The 16,883-nt window shown below is 37.4% G+C and overlaps 1 protein-coding gene across 1 annotated transcript in view; it reads right to left on the bottom strand.

Annotated features, from left to right (window-relative positions):
- Positions 1 to 4,319: 4,319 nt before the first annotated feature.
- The window catches only part of lamc3 (laminin, gamma 3), a 135,264-nt gene continuing 122,700 nt past the window's right edge, over positions 4,320 to 16,883 (bottom strand). The window contains exons 21-28 of the mRNA XM_041970435.1: positions 16,563 to 16,697; positions 14,099 to 14,303; positions 13,107 to 13,253; positions 11,757 to 11,859; positions 10,694 to 10,896; positions 7,187 to 7,327; positions 6,247 to 6,346; positions 4,320 to 5,696 (exon numbers count right to left, since the gene is read on the bottom strand). Coding sequence (XP_041826369.1) covers positions 5,434 to 5,696; positions 6,247 to 6,346; positions 7,187 to 7,327; positions 10,694 to 10,896; positions 11,757 to 11,859; positions 13,107 to 13,253; positions 14,099 to 14,303; positions 16,563 to 16,697 — 1,297 coding nt within the window. The 3' untranslated portion in view covers positions 4,320 to 5,433. The remainder of the gene's footprint in view (positions 5,697 to 6,246; positions 6,347 to 7,186; positions 7,328 to 10,693; positions 10,897 to 11,756; positions 11,860 to 13,106; positions 13,254 to 14,098; positions 14,304 to 16,562; positions 16,698 to 16,883) is intronic.

Here is a 16,883-nt window from a genome sequence, read left to right as displayed (position 1 = left end):
TTGTTCTTTGGCTCATTTCTTCTCCTCGTCCTCTCAAACTAAAAACTCCAAGAAATAAATCTTGGTGTATAAAGTTTTTAATAATTCAAGTTCATGCAGATTTGCTTCTTTTCATTACTGCAAGCAGAAAAAAAAATTAACCAAGTGTCCCCCACAGATTTTAAACCTGATTAAGGCTGGCTGACATGGGCTGATACACGCAATGTTCACTAAAATATCAATTATTGAATGAATATTAAGATAATGTAATGACTTTAATGACTCAGTCTGTGCTGTGTCCTGTTATCTCTCAGCAGTCATGAATTTCATTTTCATATGGTAATGACACTCATCTCTACTTAGCTGCTAAACTGACTGAAATGATTCCTAAACTACAGCTGCATTTATCCCTGTGATGGATTTTCTTCTTTCGCCATGAAAGCAAAACTGGAATATTATTCTACATTTGTAATTGTAATTGTGGGATTTAGCTGGAGTTTAAATAAATCAACATTTAAAAGTGATTATACAGATATACAAAGATCTCTCTCACCAATAAAATACAACCCCATTTCCAGATTTTTAGTGGTGCAATAATTTGAAGATTTGAAAAAACAACAGAAAATGCACAACTGAACATAAAACATGTATCTGATGTGAAAAGTTAGACTTTTTCCTGAAAATTACAACCTGATCTTGAATTTGATGGCAGCATCATGTCTCAAAAAGGTTGCCATGTTTTCCACTGTGGAGCATCCCTTGTACAGTTGTTGGACCTTTGGGAGAAGGAGAATGTGCTATTATTGTGTGCTTTTAAATTCTAGGTACTCAATAATCCAATAGTTTCTGTTAGTAAAATGTCTGAATTGCAGGCATTCCAGCATTAAAATTTTTCTAGTATGAACTGTAATAGATGCAGTATGCAGTTCAGCAATGTCTTGCTGAAATATTCAAGGTCTTCCCTGAAAATGATGTTGTCTGGATGAAAAAATTGTTGATCTAAAACTTGTAAATGGCTATTATCATTGATTGAGCTTTTAAGGTGGCATTTATGGACCATGTTTATTTCTTTGCATGATAGGGATTTAACCTACATTTGTGGCTGGCATGGTGAACTGTGTTTTAATGCAATACTTCCTGCAGGTCTGAAGATCCAATATTCATTTTCCACCATGTCTCTCGCACAAAGAAATGCCTCCAGCTTCTCCAAATCTCATGATGACATTATAAACTGCAGATGACGGCCTTCACAATTTTAGGCTGAAAAACATTATTCAAAAAATGCTACATAATTTGAAGATGCAGTTTTTTTTGTATTTTGCTGAACCTCTACCCACCTTTACGTGCTTTCATTGCTACGCTGATGACACCCAACTATACATCATATCAGACCATATCCCCCTGCAGCTGCACCAGCACTGGCATCATCATCCATATTTACCACCTGCCTGGAGGAGATAAATGTATGGATTACACTAAACAGAGGCCATCTTAGTTGGCACCCTCACCAGGTTCAGGCATCAACCATCACCAGCATCACCTTTTCTAGCCAAGACATCTCCCTCTCCTTATCGGTCACCAACCTCGGCATCCGATTTGACCCTCACTTGACCTCTGAGCTCCACATAAAACATCCATGCAAAACCTTCTTCTTTTATCTCAAAAACATTGAAAAACTCTGTTCATCTCTCTCCCTGACTGAAGATGTAGTTTTTATGTTTAAACATTAGCCATTAATTAACAATGTATGTTCTGTTGTCAAAAATGAGCCATATGCTTACACGTTAAAGTTTTAACCTTTATTTGCCTGTGGAGAAACTTTTAGGGATACATGTGAAAATGCTATGGGAGAGTCATTGGGAAAAAAAAGGAGAAAAAAGTGAGATTGCAGTGAAGTAAGTCTTTCCCTTGATGCTGTCTCTCTGCTTGAACTTTTACAGAATGGCAGCAAACTCTGAAGTCTGTATGATTCTCTGTGACAAAAAGCAGCTGCTAACAGAGCTGCTAGGATCCCGATGAGGGGGGAAAAAAACAGAACCATATGACTCTCATCTTTAACCAACGACACTGGCTTCCCGTCATCCACAGAATCATATACAAAATCATACTTCTAACACATCAGTGTATTCATAGCAACACCACAGTCCTCCATATTAAACCTCTGCTCCAATAACACTTACCTTCTCCAACCACCCAGGACAAAGCTGCGAAACATTGGATACTGATCTTTATGTGCATGTCACCTGAGGGCACTACAGAGCTTGAAACATTAAAAAAGAAACTCAAAACCCCTCTTTGCTGGAGCTTTCCACTAGTTCTTGAGTGCTTACTCTTTTAATCTGTGAATAACATATTGACTCGTGAGATTTGCAGATTGTTGCATTTCATAATTGTTTATATTTTACACAGCTTCCCGACTATTTTGGACTTTGTATTGTAGAAAAATCTGTTGACATCAACAATAAATGTAATGTTTCAAAAATGAAAAGCTGACTTTAATTACAAAATTCTAATGTAAGCATTCCAGTCAATAGGTAAATCAATATATAACATTGTGCCTTGTTGCAGCAGAACAGGAAGAAAACACTGGCTTCATAATAATTTAACAGGATTATAGACTTAATGACAGATTTTGGGGGATGCCATTTTATTTTCTTGTTAGTAGATAAGAAAACTGATACCTCAATCAAATGATCAAGCTTGTTTCGGGAGTCAGTTTAAGCTACTCTGGTGTTAAAAACATAAAGGGAATGCTTAAACAACACATCTTAGATCTTTATGAATGAAATATTCTAGTTGAAAATCTTTATTCATTATATAGTGGAATGTGTTGAAAACAATATAACATAAGAATGATCCATGGAAATCAAAATCATTAAACCATAGAGGTCTTGATTCAGGAGGATGTTGCAGGCAGAAGAATTTTCTCAATGGCATCTGCAGACTCTCTCATGAATGGTGCGCTGGACGGGTTGTACTGGAAAAAAAATGTTGCATCTGTTGCAATGACAGTAAAGTTCATTCATTCATTCATTCATTCATTCATTCATTCATTCATTCATTCATTCATTCATTCATCTGTCAAATTTGGTCAAGGTGAACCTGCTCTCATCCGTTAGGAGCACAGGGTGCCAGTGGCAAATCTTTGTGTTCTCTAGCAAATGCCAAATCAGGCTGCATGGTGGTGGACTGTAAGTAAAGGCTACACCCTCATATTTCTGCACAGTTTGAGCAGAAACAGGCACGTTAGTGGTCTGCTGAAGCTAATTTCATAGGGCTCTGGTAGTGCTCCTTCTGCTCCTTCTTGCACAAAGGAGCAGATAACGGTTCTGCTTCTGGGTTATTGTTTTCCCACGGCTCCCTCCACGTCTCCTAGCATACTGGCCTATCTCTTGGTATCATGTGCGGCATGACATACCCCATACATCCGTCATTTCTTTGTTATGGTATCGTTCTGTTGATACAATACAGTAAAAACAGGAAATTTCATGAAAATTTACACTTGCAAATGATGATTAATCATGATTTATTTGTTAGCTGTAATTAATCATGAGCAATTGAAAAGCTGTGATTAATCTGATTAAAATTTTTAATCATTTATTTGATATATATATATATATATATATATATATATATATATATGAATAAATAGTATGGATAAATAGTGATTTAGCTCCATAAGCCAAGAAGGATTTACTACATCTTTCAAGGACAGAGAGAGAGAAAAAAAGGCTTCAAGCAAAGAAACCAAAAAGTTCACAGTTGCTGCCATTCTTATACATTTTGGTTTTATCACTAAAAAAGCCCTCAGTGTTCAGTTCCCACTGTTGTTTTGACAAAGATGTCTGAGCGAGTGACTCTGACATCAGACCTTGACTCACTCCAGGTCTCCACCCGATATATAATTTAGTAAAACAGCCTTTTAACCCTAGGCCAGCTCTGATTCCTGGAGTTTTAGCAGATGAATACTCAGAACTCACACTCACTATGGAGCATGTTCAAGAAATGAATCACTGAAGTGACAGTATGTCAGCGAGTGTCATCCTCCAATCCCATCTGCAGCAGCACCCAAGCGTCTCTACATTTTCTTCTACAAAAGGCCTGCCTAAAGTAATACATTTGTGGGGGAGGCCTTGTTAAAACAATGTTAAAGTCTAAGATATGATTTAAATTCATGACTTTCTTAGTGTTCAAACATATGAAACAGGTTACCTTCATCTTGTAGAGAAACACACAGTAAGACAAGACTGTCATTGAGATTGTGAGCTCAGTTTTCTAGAGGCTATATGTAGTGACAATTTGATTAAAAAAAAAGACAAAACAAAAATACAAATAGCAAATACATTTTCCAGACAGATTTTATTTTTCTCCTTGATCCATTTACAGTTTTATACATTTCTTTTTTATAAGCACCTCTTCCATTTCCATTGTGCATTGTTGTACACCATTACATTGTTGTCCACTAATATTGTGATATACTGAGCAGGATTATCATTTCAAGTGTATCTTATGGAGTAATGTTTTCTGTGCAAAGGCCTAAGATACTCAAAACATATCATGAATAACTATAAGTAGGTGTAGATATGTGACAGGGACTTCTTTGATTCTTGATCAGATTCAGCATTTTTTAATACAGTACAAAATGACTCTTTTGATGACTATCACTGAGAAGACTTATAAAGTGATATATATTCAAAGACAATCTCTCCATCAATTGGATCTCTAGGAGATAGGCTGTGCGACCATCCATGACCCGCAGACAACAGGTGCAGTGGCACAGCGAGACTGCAAAACAGACAGACCACAAAAAAAACAACAAAAAACAAAAAACAACAACAACAAAAAAACAAAACAAAACAAAACAAAAAAAAAAAAATCAAACAAAAAAAACAGAGGAGGTAGGTACAGTAATAATCCCCAAAACAGGTTGTGTGCTGTTGAAGCCTGACCTGAACCCCACTGAGGCCAAAATGACTAATTGTTAATTAAGCTGTACTGATGGAAAAAGAGCTCAAGTGTAAATGAAGGTATCAGTCTGAAGGAGCACTCAAACACACCGTTTAACCTCACCAAGAAAAATCAGCATTATTCTAAACTTGACAGTTTGCTCTAGCAGTAAAAAAAAGCAGTGGTGAAGCAGAAGTCTGGATGTTAGTTAAAAAGAAAGAGAGTGGAACAAAAGAAAAACACTGAGGTGGAAGAGGAGGATCAGGTATAAATCACAGGAGACAGAAGAGAGCTCTGAGGTTTTTGGCTAAATTGTGTGTGTGTCATGGTGGTAAAAAGAATTGTAGCTGAGGGCATAAGGTAGTTAGAGGGAATATATAAAAGATACCTCTAACTTTCTGAAGTTGAACGAAATAATGACCACTGCTTTATTAAAAAAAAATCCTCCTGGACTTTTCTGATGTTGGGTTGTTTTATCAGAGGGGTAATCTTCATCATCTCCAGTTTCTAGGCGTTCCCTGCTCCTGTGGCCTGTGGGCAGGACTGAGGCAGGTTTGAGGCAATGTCCCTGAGACTGTCTCTCTCCTCCCTGATCTCCTGTATGTCCTGCTCAATGAGGGATAGACGGCTCTGCTGGTCTTTAGCAGCCAAACGCAGCTTCTGGATCTTTGAGCCCAGTGTTGGGCTTTCCACACTCCCTCGCAGCATGCTCAGACGGCGTGCTGTCTCGTTTAGGATTCGATCAAATCGCTCCAGTGGCACGCTCCCATCTGGTCACAACATGCAAGAGAGAAGACAGATGGAGAAAGAAGAAACCACAGAAAGAGAGGGACTTAAAAGGTCTGGTTTTCAAACTGTTGTTCAGTCCTTCCTGTTCTGCATTTGTGATTTAAACAGTGTTTCAGCCTGCACAATGACCTCATTACAATGATTTGGTCATTATGCTTCCAGACATATTAATACATTAACCATAAAGTGCAAAGTCCTGGCCTAGCTAATACTACTGTACAAGTTATACAGTACATTACATTATACATAAAATAGTTTCAATTAGAGAGATGTACAACTCCATGCCAGTAATACATAGCTAACCTATTTTCATTCTCCTAAATCTATCCACATTTGGTTTTGTGACCGACTGTTATTCTTGTTTTACTGTCTGGATAAAACCTGGGAAATATTTCCAGGTTAAATGAGGCATTAAAAAGCCCCAAACTCTTTAACGATCTGACATTTAAGGTAAAATGAAGACTAATTGCTTTTAAAGACTGGGAAGACTAAAACGTAGCTATGGTGACAATCATCCAGAGACGGACTTACCAATCTTGCTGATTAGTTCAGTTAGTGTAAGAGAATAGGCCTCTAGTTGGAGCTTAGCTGCTTCCATGACTTCCTTTATGCTGGTCAGGGATACTTCAGGCTGGAAGTTAGAAAAAAACAAAAAATACTGTAACTCAGTCTTTTAAGCTGCACAGAGGGAGGACAGATCAACATGCATAGATTTTACTTTTCAGAAGTAGCTGTGCTGAAGAGCAGTTGAAGGTAATACATTTCCACTAAATAAATACTTAATATTTCGTTGGAAATGATGAACTGAAAATTTGCTGAGAAGGAAAATCTGAAAGTCAGATGAGAAAGAAGGCATTTTAAATCATGCTTTTAAAAATATTATTTCAAAATTTGTCATGTTTCTTCTTCAGTGCTCTGTGCAGTGTTTGATCTTTCCTTGCTAAATGTTTGCATAGATTTAAGTCAATCAAGTCACATTGACCCAAAAAACTGAATGCAAATGTACTTCTTTTGGGTTCTATTAGATGTTTCACCACTCTTCCATGAGGTTTTTTCAGTCCTTAATGTTACATGTGGGCTGTTTATTCTTCAAGGACCATGGGATTTGTAAATGTTTTCAACTCTTGAGTTGTTTATGAAGGGTGGTGGTGCTTAGCCCTGATGGAGGAGACAGCTTTTTTCAGGGATATCTGATTGCATGAAGTGATGTCCCTGTTTTGCAACAATGTTGGGATCGGTTCTACATATCATAGTAAGATCCACATACATTTCAGGACCCATGTGTAATTAGCAGAAAGCGGCATTTGATCAAGATTATCAATATTTCTTAGTTAAATTTACTAAACCTACTGGTGCTTAGTTACTCCCCATTTAGTGACAGATCTCTGTGTTATTGTAGTGTGCAGATAGACATCTCTTTCAAACACATGAATACACTGGGTTCACCATCTATATGTAACTTAAAAAGTACCTCTGAGGTGATCTGGGCATGTGCTTCCTCAGTTAGCAACTCCTGCTCAGACAGCTGCTGTAAAGCAGAGTCTATATTGGTGTTGAGATGAGCAGATGCAGTCATGGTATATTTGGCCTGGGTCAGAAAGGCTTTGGATTCCTGCACACACACACACACACACACACACACAAAGGAGGATAAGCACAGTCATGAAAAGCTGAAAAACAAATGGCTATAGACTGCTGGACATAAGCTGATTATTTACAGACCAAGACCAAGAGCTGACAGCAATGCTAGCAGATTTTTCCTGTAAGCTACAGTGTATCTGAGCTCTCAAACATGCTCACAGTGATAATGCTAACATGATAATAGTGTTTACTATGCTTGCTTCTTCTCTAATTAGCACTGATGCACAGTGGCGGCTGAGTGAAGTGTGCAAGAATCAGTGCTTGAGCTTTGGTTCTGAAGAAAGCAAGAATTTTGGCAGATGGTGACAGTGGGAGAAAATTTAGAGGTTCACAGATTTTACCACATATTAATTATAAACCCGTTTTCATACATGCTAAATAAGGAACAAAATCTGTTGTGTTTGAAAAAAAAAATACATTTATTAACACAAAATTTGAAACCTTATTTATTGATTTAATTGTCCACCCTCTGATCTCACAATACAGATAAAGGTGCCATGAATGAAGGTTTGCAGTGCTGTCGTTCTGTGTAGTCCTACAATGCCTAACAAAAGAATTCATGCCTCTTTGCTTTTTACCTATTATCACCTTGTGTAAGCGTTGATGGTGTTCTGTCAGACACCCTCACCTCTTTCACTGGATCACCCCAGGGCTGCGTCCTTTCACCTTTATTATTCTTTTTATACAGTGTTGGGAGTAACGTGTTACAAAGTCATGTGTTACAGTAACAATATTACTTTTCTGGGTAATGAAGTAAAGTAATGCATTACACTTAAAATATCAGTAACGAAATTACTTTACTGGACTACAATAACATGCTTTTTCTGCTTTACTCGAGCCGTGTTTGCCTATGTGCAAAGTTCTGATCTAATTTAAGTGGTACACGTATGCTGCACGCCTGTGTGTGTGCTTGCCTGAGCAATGTTGCCATAGAGATCGATTTGCATAGCTGACTATGCGCCAACCAAGGAAAAAAGAAAATGGAGCTGGGCTTTTGGTCAGTGGCAATATTGCATTATTTTCAGTTCAGTCCATTTTCAGTCCAAAAAAAAAAAAAAAAAAGAAAAAAAGGACAATGGCTTGGTAGAGGGCTGTGCTTCCTGAATGCATTTAATGTTACATTTTAGCTTCTAATTTAAAAGATTTTTTAATTGGAATTTCATTTGATGGAACTGCACAAAGTAGTCTAAGTTTTGAATTGAAATGAGAAACTAGAAGCATTCAGAGAGGACACACTTCTGCCAAGCCATTGTCATTGTGTTTTGCCAATGACTGTAATGATTATTTTTGAGTTAAAAGCGCTAAATTATATTGTCCACATGTATCCACTTCCTTTGTTTTGAAGCTGCTGAAAAGCTCTGGTGCAACCAATTACAAACAGAGGTCACATAATTAGTGACATGAAGTCCACCTGTGTGTAATGTATATGTCACATGATCTGTCAGTATATAAACACATTTTATAAAAGACCCCAGAGGCTGCAACACCTAAACATGAGGCACTGATAACCAAACACGGCCATTAAGACCAAAGAACTCTCCAAACAAGTCAGCGACAAAGTTCTTGAGAAGTACAAGTCACGGTTGGGTTATAAAAAATATCCAAATCTTTAATAATCCCTAGGAGCACCATCAAATCCATCATTATCAAATAGAAAACACATGGTGCCACAACAAACCTGCCAAAAGAGAGAGACACCCATAAAAATGAACAGACTGGGCAAGGACGGCATTAATCAGAGAGGCAGCACAGAGACCAAAGGTAACCCTGGAGGAGCTGCAGAGGCCCACAGCAGACGCCAGAGTATCTGTTGACCCACAATAAGCCGTACGCTCCATAGAGCTGCTTTATGGAAGAGTGGCCTGACTTTACTCACTTTCAGCTAAAAATAAGAACATTTTGAATTTGCAAAAAGGCATGTGGGAGACTCAACATGTATGGAAAATGGTGCCCTGCAGATCAAGGAAAATTGTATGTCTGGAGCACACCCAACACATCTCTTCACCCCAAGAACACCATCCCCACAGTAAAACATGGTGGTGGCAGCATCATGCTGTGAGGATGTTTTTTTTAGCAGCAGGGAATGGGAAACTGGTCCGAATCAAGGGAAAGATGGATGGTGCTAGATAAAGGGATATTCTTGAGCAAAACCTGTACCAGACTCTAAATGATTTGAGACCATGATGGAGGTTCACCTTCCAGCAGGCACAATGACCCCTAGCATACTGCTAAAGCAACACTTGAGTGGTTTAAGGGGAAACATATAAATGTGTTGGCATGGCCTTGTCAAAACCCAGACCACAATTAAGCTGAGAATCTGTGGTCAGACTTAAAGATTGCTGTTGACCATGGGCGTAGAATTGGGTAGGGACGATAGGGACATGTCCATACTAATATCCAGCAACTCCTTGGTTGTCTCCACCATTTTTCATGGCATAGGAAAGCTGAGAGTTCCTGCAGTCTTTCAGCAGCAGCAGCGCTGCTTTAAGTCCCGCCTTATAAACTATTTAAACTGATCTGATTGGCTCCGGCTTGTGTTTCTTGTTACATGATTGGCTGTCACTGCTGTCAGTCACTGTTTAAAAAAAAAAGAAAGCTAGCGCTTCCATCAGCCACTAAGGCAAAAACTTGTTTCCTTATCATGAATCAATGTGTTATTTTGTCAAGTGACAGAATTAAAGCTGAAGAGGAGAGAAGGTGACGAGGAAGGTGAAGAGGAAGGTGAGCTTTAGTTCTAAGAGATGTTACTTGATTTACATAATTGAGGCAAATCTGATGAAAGTCATGATGCCACATACTGAAGTGTTTATTGTGTTTTTATTGAGATATAAGGATGATAATGTGCTGTGTAACAATGGTTTATCAGTTTATAATTCTGCTAACGTTCACAGTTTTTTCAAGGTTTAATTACATTGATTAATATAAGTAGTGAATTTCTTGTACTGCGTGATTAAAGAACATTTCAACATTTCTTTTGCAAGGCGCTGTATACTAATTTAACCACAAGCACTTTTTGCAGTTAAATCACATCTTAAGGATTTCCTCTAATTTTTCTTGCAACTAAACCCAAACAATGCATTAAATAAATAGTTTGAGCATCTTTACATTACAGATGCTTAAACTACTGCTTCATCGTGACTTAGAAACATTGCTCCTCCTCTGTGAGTTGTCAAAGAACACCAACATGGAGGTAATAGATGAAAACCAGGCATTAAAATAAGAATTCATTGTGAGTGGCATAAACATAAATGTTGGAAATTCAAGTTAATCTGGTTGATATAGTTTAGTCTAGACTGTCCAGTCAGATAAATAAGTAATAATCTAAAGAAGTAAATACCTTTGCAACATCATGTGCAACTTGCTCTGCTTCCTTTGTGGTGTTGCTTGATAGGCTGGAGTTTTCCACAGCTGGCTGTAGTAGCCTTTCAATCTGTGAGACCCTCTTCCTGATTTCAGGCAGGACCTTTTCCTGTAGGGGTCTCTCCTTCTTCATTGCAACCATAGTCTGGACTTGCTGATGGGGCCTCTCTGCCACCATGTCTGAAATGAAGATATTAGAATAAAGATAGGGTCAAAGTTATAACAAACCATAAGATAAGATAAAACGTTATTATTCCCACAACGGGGAAATTTCTGTGTTACTACACTTGCAGAAAAACAAAGTTATTAAAGCAGATTAACAAAATATAAAATACAAATATTAAATGCAAATGTAATAGAATAAAAACTATATACCAGAGTAGCTGGAGTTCTGTGTACAAGCATACATAGTGTGCATTATGGAGGAAGGGTTATGGAAATATACAATTAGGTATTATCTAATTATATGTATGGACACACATAAATATTACATTATATTATATATATATTGAATGAATATAGTATATACATACATTTATACCTTTATACATTTTCACATATATACACATACAAACACACATGTGTCCGAGTGACTGGTAACATCATGATGCTTTGTAGAGTAACTGCTCTTCATAGGTGTGATGCAAACAGCACATTATCTAATGGTTAAATTTTACTATTATTATCGATCCCCTGCACTTTCTGATTTACTGCAATATACTATCAATGACAGTCCAAGCATAAACAGTTAATATTTCCATTATGAAACTAGAAAATTTAAATTCTCTAAACATTCTACATCATTACAGTTTCTGAACTGCTACCACTTTCAGTATATGCCAAATAGGTCAAATGATTATAATAGTGTAGACATATTTATTATAGTAATACTAGAGTCTGCAGCTCTTTTGACTTTTTCATTTCGGCACTTGACATTTCAATTTAAGTGAAAAAATAGTTGGACATTAAATAAAAAATATAAACTAAAAAAGAAGAAGAAGAAAAAAAAAACTAAGCCAGAAAGATAGATGAAGGTTTACTTTTAAGTTGTCTGTGCAGGGCAATGGCTTCTGATTCCACCTCTTTCCCCATCACCACAGATGACAAAGCCCCAACCTTTGCCTCCTGAACTTGAGCTTGCAGCTTCAGAAAGGATGAATGAAATATATTACTGGTAGGACCAAATTCAGCCAAGGCATGCAATGATCCTAATCAAAAGCTTTAATGTAGCGTAAATTGTTGAGAGGACAGCACAAAGTCAATTATAGACTTTATAGCCACACCACTGAATCTGTAACACTGTAGTTGTAAACTTTAGCAGTGCTAAGAGCAATGCCACCCATGATAGTGCAAGCATGCTTGATAGCAGGTTCTATGTAGCAAGTTGTACATTATCAATGACAGGGATAAAATATAATCTATTACTTATTAGACTGTTTGCAAGGAAGAATAAATACATTTTACAACCAATAATATCTTTCTAAACTTGAGAAATATCAGTGTTATAGCAAGTAATCTCAAAGGGGAAACATATGTTTTTTATTAAAAAAAAAAAAAAAAGACCTACAGGAAATATTAGAAATGCACACAGTGAAATTAATGTCAAACTCTACTTCCAAATCTAATTTTGTCACTATTGTTTTCTTTTTTTTGAAGAACTGGAATTGAAGTTGTGCAAAAACATTTGTGTAAACTTTTTAAAATGGAAAATTTGATTGTTTCTCTATGCTGAAAGATTGATAAATAACTTTGGAAAACTATACAAGATTAGGTTACTCTACATTTCAATAAAACAAATGTCAAAAAAAGTGTTGTAAATTACTTGGGGGAGTTTTTTTTTTACTTTTTTCCTTAGCCCAAATTCAATTCAAAATGGATTGCAGTATATCCCACTGCATCTAAGATGACATATAACACACAGCAGAGCCTGCTGCTTTTATCTGTTTTTCTATGGTCCTTGTGCATTTGTCTCATAGTCGGCATGAGGACCATTGTGTCTGGAGGTTGGAGGTTTTTTCTACCTCATTACAGGAAGAAAGAGGCACTGGTTGTATTTTATAAATATCTTGCTCGTGGATTATTTATGCAAGAAGTTCAAATTTGTGAATATCTTGAAGCAGGTAAATTGCAGTTCATGCCTCAAGGAGAAAGGCTGCTATACTTTGCCATCTTCCTGCATGTAAATTTATCTTGTGCAAGTATATCATCTAAACCTGAGGCAAGAAGTTTGAGCATTGTTTCCTCAATTTACAATGAACATCTTTACAAGAACTGTGGCAAGCACTCATTTTTCAGTCAATTAATCATTAGTCTAGTCTTAATGACACAGACCTAAAGAATACTGCTAGCATGTCTAATAGCTGTTGCATAAAACAATAAAAGGGCATTACCTTACTGATGTTATCCACTTTCTCCAAGTTTTCATTGACTGTATGTATCACAGGCTCCATTTCCTCACTGATCTTACTGATGAGATTTTCTTTGGTGTGGATTTGCTGGTCCAGCTCCTCTGTCTGTTTCAGAAGGTTCTCACTCCACTGAACAAGAAGCAGCAATACACAGAGGTAGAGATTTAATTGGAACAAGCTTTCAGTGCCTTCTGTCACTTTTGTAAATCTTCATGTGGCCACTCACATAGGGCATGTTAGCCTATAAGAGTGTCCTTTTTGGTATATTATCTGCTTAGAGATGCAGCAGCGTTTAATCACCCCCCTTCTGGAACAACATCCATCCTATGAGTGGCAGACTGTGCCAAAATCTCCACTCCTGTGCCTACGCAGTGAGCATTTCTGCTTGACAAATGCTAAATCAAGAGGAAAACTTGAATTACTGTCATGTGGTAGTATGCCTCCACCACCCAGACAAGTTGCACTTCACGTCCAACCCTCTGTCTGTTGCTGAGTTATTGGCCAGATCATCACCATATTCTTGTATGATATTCGTAGGACTTGTTACAATAAATACCAAAAATTCTGTAGTTGAATTAAATAAAAAAATATAGTATTTTTACTTCATTAAGATAAAAACGAGATATATGTTTCACCAAATGTGAAGCAATTTATTACTACATTCAAAGAGAAATTTTTATCAGATGTAATGAAATTAGCTCCAGGTGCTCCTACAATATCAGACAGATGTAGACAACCTCATTATGTCCAAAGCTATCACTGGCATAAAGACATAATGAAATACAGATAAGTTACCCCCTTTAAAAAAATAAATTAAACTTTTTTTCCCTCTGTATGAGCCAAGTTATATGAACCGGAGTGGTTTTCATGTACAGCTCAATGTGTGCAGCTATGACATGTTATTGGAAGAACTGGTCACTCATCGGTCAACTGTGTAATGCTTCAAATCATACTTATAGGCTGTGTAGACTGACCTCCATTGTATGATTGTTCTGCAGTGTTTGGTCAGCCCCTGATGATGTTCTGACATCTGTCAGAGTCAGTTGATGTAAGGATGATGTGATGTTACTCAGGGCAAGCTTTAAACCAGCATTTTCTTCCTCCAAAGCCAGTTGTTGAGCAACAGTATCATTCAGCTGCACTGTTAGATTCTTCTTCTGCTCCTGCATTTCTGTTATCCTGGCATGAAAGAAGAAGAAAGAAGGAAAAGAAAATGCTGTAAAACATTAAAAAAGCCACTCAATAAAATGTCCCTGGCAAAATCAGGATGTCTTGTATTTATCTAATTTATTGGAATTTAGTATCTATGAGAAATGTTAGACCGCAGAATAATTAGTGCCTCACATATACTGGAGGTTATTTAGCAATTTTATGGCAATATTGTGGGTTTGACACAGTTAAAATGGATTACACTGTGCAACACTGACATCAATATAAGTCTTGGAATATGGTAATATAGCCGGTAATGCATGAGCAAAGTGCAGTAAAAAGATAGTGACACTGCAAAAAAGTATGATGGATTCATAAAAGGTGTTAGACTTGGTTCAGTATATTAGATTGCCATTTTGATAAACTCCAAAGCTGTAATGATACCCAATCTGTTTTCATCAACGGACCAGATGCTTCAAAGAAGGAAAAAAAAAAAGAAAATCACATAGTGTGTCACTTTTTTTTATTGTAAGTGCACTATAGGGCTTACAGCTTCTCTTGGCAGCATATACTTCATGTAGGCAATATTTTAACTTGTTTTGTCAAGTAAATAAAATGTTAAATTTTGGGTTTCAAAGCTATTTTGTGACTGCACATGGCAAGCAGTAAATAATTACATACTTTGCTGATAGATTGTCAAAGCTTGATAAAATATATGACAAAAACTCAATTTTTTTATAGGATTTTTATGGGCCTAAAGAGTTCAAAACCACTATGTTAACATGTTTGCTCTTGAAAATCACGTTTTTGTTGATGTCGAGTTATTGAAGAGTCATCCCGGCTGTAGTGTATATGAGTGATATCAAGAAGGAACAGCTATAGAGAAAACTGCTCAACTTGGTGCTAATTATTCATCAATTATATGTTATGTTTAATTATTTTCTTGTGTCTAAAATCAATCCATCCATCCATTTTCTTCCATCAGGTTCAGGCAACAGGTCCAGGAAACATAGTTATCCTTTGCCCCAGTGACACTCCATGTTCAATGTGTTTCCAGGCCAGAACGGATTTATAAACCCTCCAATGTGTTCTGGACTTTCTTCAGGACTTTCATCCCAGTTGTTTGTGCCAGAAAAACCTCTAAAGGGAGATGACCAGGGGGCATCATAATCAGGAGCTTGAACCACCTCAGCTGCTTCCTTTCAATCTGGAGAAGCAATTGTTCCTCTTGAAGCTTTCCTTGAAGGCTCAAGCTCCTCACCTGATCTGTAAAGCTGAGCAAGCCTATGAAAGAAACTCATTTTTACCACTTGTATTCAGGATCTCAATCTTTTCATCAAAACCCAAATCTCCTAACCATAAGTGAGGGTAGAAATAAAGACCGATGGGTAAAAATTATCAATGTTCTAATATTATATATCAACACAGTCTTAATATTCTGTATATAAATCTATATTTTTACTCAAAAATTGATGGACTGATTTCATGAAGTGAAACAGAAAGGCCTCAGAACTGATAAAGCAGTGGCTCTTTACTAGATGTATTGTGCTAGTTTCTTTTACTGTTACAGAATATAAACCCAGAGATAGAAAGTATAAAGGTTAACTATGTCCATTTAAAAGGCTGATGAAGCCTAGTGATACAGGCCAATTGTCAGAAACAGGTTACTTTAGTTATTTTCTGATTGAACGATTTCCTTCCTATAAAATGCCTCTGATCTGCTTAAGTACCAACACATGGGGAAATATGAGTGGGAAATGCAATTTAATGCTACCCATCTGTGCATAAACTGCTCACTTTGCATCCTATAAAGTGGCTCACACACACACTGATGTGCAGCAGTCCTCCAAAGATGAACAGAACTCTTCTGAATCAAGCTGACTACTGTTAGAGGGGGGTAATCAATTTTGAGCTCCTCGCCTCTTGCTCTCATCATGGCCACCGGAGGGCTTTTTGCATCACTCTGTCTTGCATTCAGGATAATCCTCAGAGCAATCACACGCTAGGAGATGCAGGGAGCGTGCTGCAAATCCAAGACAGCAATAGGCTTACAGCAGAGAGAAGCTGTCCCCCTGTGGCTAAATGTCTTACTCCCTAACTCCAACAGGCTTTAAAAAGCAGAAATGAAGAGGAGGACCTTGATACAGGGGCAGGTGCATTGTTTGTCAAATAATAAAGGGGGTTTTTGCAACATGTTGGGACTTTGCAACAACAGTGTCTTATGTGAATAACATTTGCATAAGAATTCTCTCTGCTAAGTATGTGTTTGGGTTCATTTTATTGTCTTACCGCTCAGTTAGATTCCTGATGTACTCCTCTGTGGAGTTGTCCTGAAGCAGATCCATCAGGAAGCTGAAAGCCTTCTTTGATGCCTGTACCGCCCTGCTGGCCACAGCCTCAATGTGCTCTGCCATTTCTCTCTGACTGCGAAGGAAGAAAAAAAAAAAAAGAAAAAAAGAAAAAAAGAAAAAAGGTAGACAAAGTGGAAAGAGGAGAATAGCACATAACATAGAATAATAGACCATTACAACTGCCTGAGGAGAGGTGAAATAGATTTCAGCATTGATGCCTTTCCCTGTCTGGATATGCTGGCCAGGTTTCTGGAACTGC

Source organism: Melanotaenia boesemani, chromosome 19 (assembly GCF_017639745.1).
Source record: "Melanotaenia boesemani isolate fMelBoe1 chromosome 19, fMelBoe1.pri, whole genome shotgun sequence".
In the NCBI taxonomy this organism is placed as follows: Eukaryota; Metazoa; Chordata; class Actinopteri; order Atheriniformes; family Melanotaeniidae; genus Melanotaenia; species Melanotaenia boesemani.
The sequence above is the reverse complement of the archived record's forward strand: the minus strand, read 5'-3'. Positions and strand labels throughout refer to the sequence as shown.